General features: G+C 34.7%; 2 protein-coding genes across 2 annotated transcripts; both read left to right on the top strand.

Annotated features, from left to right (window-relative positions):
- Positions 1-595: 595 nt before the first annotated feature.
- Positions 596-2,073, top strand: LOC130991692 (F-box/LRR-repeat protein At3g26922-like). The gene is made up of 2 exons (XM_057916048.1): positions 596-1,627; positions 1,855-2,073. Exons 1-2 carry the CDS (start codon positions 647-649, stop codon positions 1,954-1,956), a joined length of 1,083 nt encoding a protein of 360 aa, XP_057772031.1. The 5' UTR covers positions 596-646; the 3' UTR covers positions 1,957-2,073.
- Positions 2,074-4,499: 2,426 nt separating this feature from the next.
- LOC130991691 (F-box/FBD/LRR-repeat protein At5g56420-like) lies at positions 4,500-6,713 on the top strand. The gene is made up of 2 exons (XM_057916047.1): positions 4,500-5,546; positions 5,763-6,713. The coding sequence occupies exons 1-2, from the start codon at positions 4,623-4,625 to the stop codon at positions 5,841-5,843; spliced, it is 1,005 nt and encodes a 334-aa protein (XP_057772030.1). The 5' UTR covers positions 4,500-4,622; the 3' UTR covers positions 5,844-6,713.
- The last annotated feature ends 126 nt before the right edge of the window (positions 6,714-6,839 follow it).

Here is a 6,839-nt window from a genome sequence, read left to right as displayed (position 1 = left end):
ATTATTCTATTTCTAGGTTATTCTACTAATTAATTCTACTTTATCCTAACTCATTCTCAACAATTCTAGATTTTTCTTCATCTCCTCATCATTCTCAACTATTCTAGAATTTTCTTCTTTTTCTATCTTATTCTCAACCATTCTAGATTTTTCTTTTTTCTTCTACTTTTCAAAATATCTAAAATACTCTTTATAAAATATCTATACAAATCAAGTTTATATTCCAACAAGAACGTGTGTGTAAGTGATAGGAAGAAGAGCAAAACTAATTTAATCACTTATGCTTTTTTCTCTTAACACTCCCCCAACTCCCCCAACTGCACAATGCATATATATATTATATATATACTTTATAAAGTCGGTTTAAGTCACCGACTCAATTTACTAGCAAATTCTAGGACTACTTTTCCTAGAATAATCTAGAACCACCTATAACTAGATTATTTATTTTAATAATGCAAGTTGCATCTCAATTTAACTTCTAGAATTATCTATATATTTTTAGTTCCTAATTTCCTATTATCAAATCAAGTTTCTATTCCAACAGTATTAACCCTAAAATTTCTATATTGTTCGGAAGCCGCCACACGTTACAGCCATTAACAAAGTTAGGGTTTGCAGCAATCTCCCTCTCATCCGCTCCGAGATGGAAAATTCGGAGCCCAGTAGATCTTGCGATCGACTCAGTCAGTTGCCCAACAAGTTAATCTTCTTCATCTTTGAGTTGTTGCCGATGAATGACGTTGTTAGGTCAACAATTCTCTCCAAGCGTTGGAAAGATCTCTGGAGAACCGCCCCCTTCCTTAATTTCACGGATTATTCTTTCAAATATAATTATTACCGAAATGTTGCGAAGGTTCGACGCTTGGTTAATCGGGCACTAATACTGTGGAGAGGGATCGAGCTTCTGAAATTCAAGATTGATTTCAGATCACGATATGACCATGTATCTGTTGATTTGAATGTGTGGGTGCGTTGGGCGAAAGAGAAACGAGTCGAAGAGATACACTTACGCATTAAGGATATGCACGAATCGTACGAGTTGCCCGAGTGTCTCTACTCGTGTTCATCGCTCAAAGTGTTGGTGTTGTCACTCAATTGTATTCGCCTTTCGGATATTCGTGGGAATATCATGTGGGACAGTCTTAAGAGTTTAACGATTGAGTCGGTTTACTTTGGTCCTGATTCGTATTTTATCAGCCAAGCTTTGCGTGGAAGCCCTAACTTGGAAGTATTTAACTTGACTCTGCACGACAAGAGAGGAAGTGTGTTTATCCAATCCAGTAGTTTGAAGAAGCTCTCAATTCGCAAGACTTGTTATGAAACGGATAAAGAGCTGGAAATCGTGACTCCGAATCTTGAAACGTTGGAAATTTCAGGGTCTCCATACAGAAGATGTGTGTTGAGTGCCTCCTCCTCGTCTTTGACTGATGTAACTCTTAGATTTCAGGAAGACAAGAGCCGGCACGAGCAACCGTACGACGTCACCCAACATCTTGAAAACCTGAGTCTTGAAAACCTGAGTTTATCGGCTTGCTGCGAGAACGACTGTTGGGAAACATTGAGTCAAATTCTTCCAACCATCCAACATGTTGAAAGAGTGAAATTATCGGCTTATTGCATCCAGGTTAGCTTCACTTCTATTATCATGAGATATGCACATCCTCTCAAAATTTGGTTAATAAAGTTACAAGTTCATTGTGTGTATGTTTTATTGGTTGCATTTTAGTGACTCAACTTTCACTTCAATTAACAGTCATATATTGAACTCATAGCCTAAATTATGCATAAATCGGATTAGCTCATTTTTCTATTATTTTGAATAAAATTTAACTTATTGCTATTTTAATCCAGGTGCTACAGCGCACGAACAAGCAACATTTGCTTTCACGCCCATATTTTGTAGTTAGAGATCCTGTTGAATTTTGCGGGCCAGTATGGTGTTTCGACGAGTAAAAGGAATCATGCCATCTCCACGCCCTTCGCATTAGATCTTCCTCGACTGCACTCCGCATTATTGTGCAGTAGATTTTGTCGCAAATTTTCTTAGGAAATTAAATTTCGCAATGACAGATATATATATATATATATATATATATATATATATATATATATTTTGTTTACTTTGTTTTGGTACAGAATAATTGTTGATCCATCTTCGAGTCAGAGATTTTTTTAGGAGAATAATTTAGGTTGATTTGAAAATTAGAACAATAACTTTCGAACTTGTAAAAATAGGACACTAATTAATAATTGTTGCACTTACAGGACATTTCTGAGCCAATTATCCAATTTTCGGACTTTTCCGCATAGACCAAGCACACGACAACCCGCATGGAGGGGTTGATTATGTGGTAAGAACGTCATTTTTATGGCCCAAGATAAAATGTCATGTGCTTGGTCCATGCGGGAAAGTTCAAAAATTCGATAATTGGCGGATAAATGTCCTGCTCGTGCAACACTTATTAATTAGTGTCCTATTTTTACAAGTTCGAAAGTTATTGTCCTAATTTCCAAATCAGCCTAAGTTACTGTCCTAAAAAATCCTCTGACTCATCCATCTTCCTACATTAAATTGACAGCCTTCTGATATTTTTTTAATGTGAGATTATATAAAACTACCTAACTATTCAAGCGTACGTGTTACCTAGGGATCTAACATCAGAAAAAGTACACTGTGTAAATAGGTCCATATTTATTTTTGGAGAATTGGATGAGCATAAATCTAATTTTGCGTGTACAAAGTACAAATTTTGCGCATAAATGGTTTCGTGTTTATATTATTATTTGGATTAGTTGAATGAGGGTTCGGATTTATGTTTATTACTGTGTTACTAGTAAAACTTCATCTATAATTGAGGATGAATATGGCGCTTCTAATATGTATTCTTTATATAGCAGGGGTATTTTCATAATTTACATTAAAAAAAATGATTTGATTTTCGTCATTATCGTGTTGAGCTATTTTATACTGTAATTGATGTGTAAGCTTTAGAGTTAAGAAGTTTTGAAGAAGTGAATACATAATTAATTAGTGCATATAATGCTTGGATTGGATTCTAGAGATTTTTTTTCTTCTGAATTTGATAATAAAAGTTACTTTGCCTTACAAAGTTTTATGGCATTTTGGCAAACAAAAATTATGAACTATTTCGAATTTGCTTGTTTGACGTGACTTTTGACTGTGGCAAACTGAATCATTATTTTTTCAATTTTGCAATTCCATCCTCCAATTTTTTTACGATCGCCTTAGTATTGAATTGAATTGGAGCTTACATGGATTAGCAAAGACGACGTCGTTTTTGTGAGGCCTAAACGACGCCGTTTCGTATAAATTCAATTAAAAAATTATCCAAATTAGAAAGGGACTGTATCCTATATTTGCACCATAATTTTTAATATTTATCAATTTTATTGCAAACTACGTCGTAACAACATGAATATTACGTGGAGAACTAATCCACATGAACTCCAAGTCAACAATCCGACGATCGGAAAAAATTAGGGGGAGGAAATTGCAAAAATTAAAAAGATGGTGATTTATTTCGCCACATTTCAAAAGACACATAAAAATTGTTAAGTCGAAATAGTTCATGATTTTATTTGTGAAAACCCCAAGTTTTCCATCTTGGTTTTTTGAAGTTGTTTTTGTATGAACATTAAAAGATGTTTTATTTATTTTATTTTTATTTTTTAATTTAATTATTAATTTTATTTTTAAAAAAAAATTGGACCCCTAACTCGAAACTCTGGCTCCGCCCCTGTGAACACATTAAAAGATGTTTCTGTATTATTCATAATGTGCACGGATACAATGCTAGTTTTAAGTTTTTGTAATTGGGGCTTCTCGTCTTAATTTACCGTCTCTTTTTCTCTTTTTTTTTCTTCTTATAATTAGTTGTGTTATTATTGTTATAATTTATTTATTAGCATATATCTCCATATATAATAGGTTCACCAGCTTCTCTCGTATCGTCAATGTGGTAGTTTAAGAGGTGCAAAAATTTGGGGAAGCCCCAATTGCAAAAATCTAAAAGAATTGGTATTTATTTGCAAAGGTTTAAAAGTGATGTTGAAATTGAAAAATGAGGCAAAGTTTGTGACTTATTTAGCAATATACCCTTTAAAATATATAAAAACTTATAAATATTAGAACCCCTAGAAGCCGGGTTTGTTGTTGCAGCAATCTCCCCCTCATCCTCTTGAGATGGAAAAATCGGAGACGGTATTTTACTAATTACGAAAATAACAAAAACGAAATATAAAAAGCTAAAAATTTACTGTATTTTAGAGTGGAGACGGTAATTACTAATTAGTTACTCCTATAATCCTATTTGCAAGTGGAAAAGATAGAGTTTCTTTTAGTGGCGAAAAACTAAAACATGAAATAATTGTGGTCAGATTAAGTTAGCTGAAAAATAGGCCTAATTAGTTAGAATAGAAACTGATCTTAAAAAACCCTTCTCAATATTAAAAATCGGAGCCCAGTAGATCTGGCGATCGACTCAGTAGATCTTTTCAATATTATTCTCTGTATTAATAATTAGAAGCCTCCACACATTACCACTAACACAAGTTAGGGTTTGTTGTTGCAGCAATCTCCCCTCATCCGCCGCTTCCAGATGGAAAATTCGAGATCTAGCGATCGACTCAGTGAGTTGCCCGACTCGTTAATCTTCAACATCTTTGAGTTGTTGCCGATGAATGACGTTGTTAAGACAACAATCCTCTCCAAGCGTTGGAAAGATCTTTGGAGAACCGTCCCCTTCCTTAATTTCAGTGATTCTCCGATCGGATATGAGCCAGATACTACGAGTATTCAAGATTTTGTTAATCGGGCACTAATACTGTGGAGAGGGAGCAAGATTCTGAAATTTATGATTGAGTTCAGATCACATCATCGTCACGTATTTGATGATGATTTGAATGTGTGGGTGCGTTGGGCAAAAGAGAGACAAGTCGAAGAGATACACTTAAGCATTATTGGGTGGGAACCGTACCAGTTGCCGGATTGTCTCTACTCGTGTTCATCGCTCAAAGTGTTAGTGTTGTCCCTCGGTGATATTCGCCTTTGGCCGCCTATTGATGGGAACATCAAGTGGGATAGTCTTAAGAGTTTAACGATTGATTCGGATTACTTTGGTCTCGATCCGAAATTTTTCAACAAAGCTTTGCGTGGAAGCCCTAATTTGAAAGTATTTAACTTCACTCTGTACGAACTTTATAGCGAAGTAGGAAACGTGTTTATCCAATCTAGTAGTTTGAAGAAGCTCTCGATTCACAAGACTTTTTATCAAGAAGATAAAGAGCTGGAAATCGTGACTCCGAATCTTGAAACGTTGGAAATTTCAGGATATCCATACAGAAGATGTGTGTTGAGTGCCTCCTCGTCTTTGACCGATGTAACTCTTAGATTTCATGGAAATGAGAGTTTATTTGCTGAGAGTTTTGCTTCATGGGAGCACGATTTTGGGGAAACATTGAGTCAAATTCTTCCAACCATCCAACATGTTGAAAGAGTGAAATTATCGACTCCGTGCATCCAGGTTAGCTTTACTTTTATTATCATGAAATTAATGGTAGATGAGTATGAAGACATGCACATCCTTTGAGCATTTGGTCAATAAAGTTACAAGTTCATTGTGTGTATGTTTTATTTGTTGCATTTTAGTGACTCAACTTTCACTTCTATTACACAAATCGGATTAGCTCCTTTTTGTATTATTTTGAATAAAATTTAACTTATTGTTGTTTTAATCCAGGTGCTAGAGCGCACGAACAAGCAACATTTGCTTTCACGCCCATATTTTATAGTTAAAGATCCGAGTTCGAGGGTTTTTTAGGACAGTAACTTAGATTGATTTGGAAATTAGGACAATAACTTTCGGACTTGTAAAAATAGGACACTAATTTTTTTTAAGAGTAAAATAGGACACTAATTAATAAGTATTGCATCCGCAGGACATTTTTCGGCCAATTATAAGCCGAGAAATGTCCTATTTTTACGACGTTTATTAATTAGTGTCCTATTTTTACTCTAAAAAAAATTAGTGTCATATTTTTATAAATTCGAAAGTTTTTGTCCTAATTTTCAAATCAACATAAGTTATTGACCTAAAAAATCCTCTGACTCTTAAAGATCCTGTTGAATTTTGTGGGCCGGCGAGTGTGGTGTTTCTATGAGTAAAAGGAATCATGCCATCACATTCTTTGGCATCAATAATTAATAGCAGAGATCTTCCTCGACTGCACTCTGCTTGATTTGGGTTAATTTGTTGAAAAAAGTTTGCAACGACTTAATTATACTGCTTAATTGTTGGTGTTGAACTGATATTATGCAAGTAATTTTGTGCGATTTCCCTCAGTTGGAGGTGTTTATCTTGTTTTTGTAGAAGAATCCAATCTAGTAGTTTGAAACATCTGAAAGTATTTGTATGAATCTAAGATGATGATGATTATGTGATCCAGAGACGCAGCTGAGAATCATATCAGGTGTTTCATACACCAAGTGTTTGATGAAAGTTCCATCTTTACCTCGTGCAAATCTTTTGTTTTATGGTCCGAATCTTTTGAAGCATATCATTCTTCCTACAATCCAACCCCAAACACCACCCCACCGGCGTCCGGGCATTTTTTTAATGTGGGATTATATAAAAGTACACTGTGTAAATAGGTCCATATTTATTTTTGGAAAATTGGATGCGCATAAATCTAATTATGCGTATAAACTACAAATTTTGCGCATAAATGGTTTCGTATTTATATTATTATTTGGATTAGTTGAATGAGAGTTCGGATTTATGCTAATTACTGTGTTACTAGTAAAATGATGTTATTTG

Source organism: Salvia miltiorrhiza, chromosome 7 (assembly GCF_028751815.1).
Source record: "Salvia miltiorrhiza cultivar Shanhuang (shh) chromosome 7, IMPLAD_Smil_shh, whole genome shotgun sequence".
Taxonomy (NCBI): domain Eukaryota; kingdom Viridiplantae; phylum Streptophyta; class Magnoliopsida; order Lamiales; family Lamiaceae; genus Salvia; species Salvia miltiorrhiza.
Note: the sequence above shows the minus strand (reverse complement) of the source record. Positions and strands in the feature narration are given on the sequence as shown.

Bases quoted from the DNA above. Each gene is read 5' to 3' on its own strand.
- LOC130991692 (XM_057916048.1), top strand. From the start codon at position 647: ATGGAAAATTCGGAGCCCAGTAGATCTTGCGATCGACTCAGTCAGTTG. The intron at 1,628-1,854 runs GTTAGCTTCACT...ATTTTAATCCAG, and splicing joins TATCGGCTTATTGCATCCAG to GTGCTACAGCGCACGAACAA.
- LOC130991691 (XM_057916047.1), top strand. From the start codon at position 4,623: ATGGAAAATTCGAGATCTAGCGATCGACTCAGTGAGTTGCCCGACTCG. The intron at 5,547-5,762 runs GTTAGCTTTACT...GTTTTAATCCAG, and splicing joins TATCGACTCCGTGCATCCAG to GTGCTAGAGCGCACGAACAA.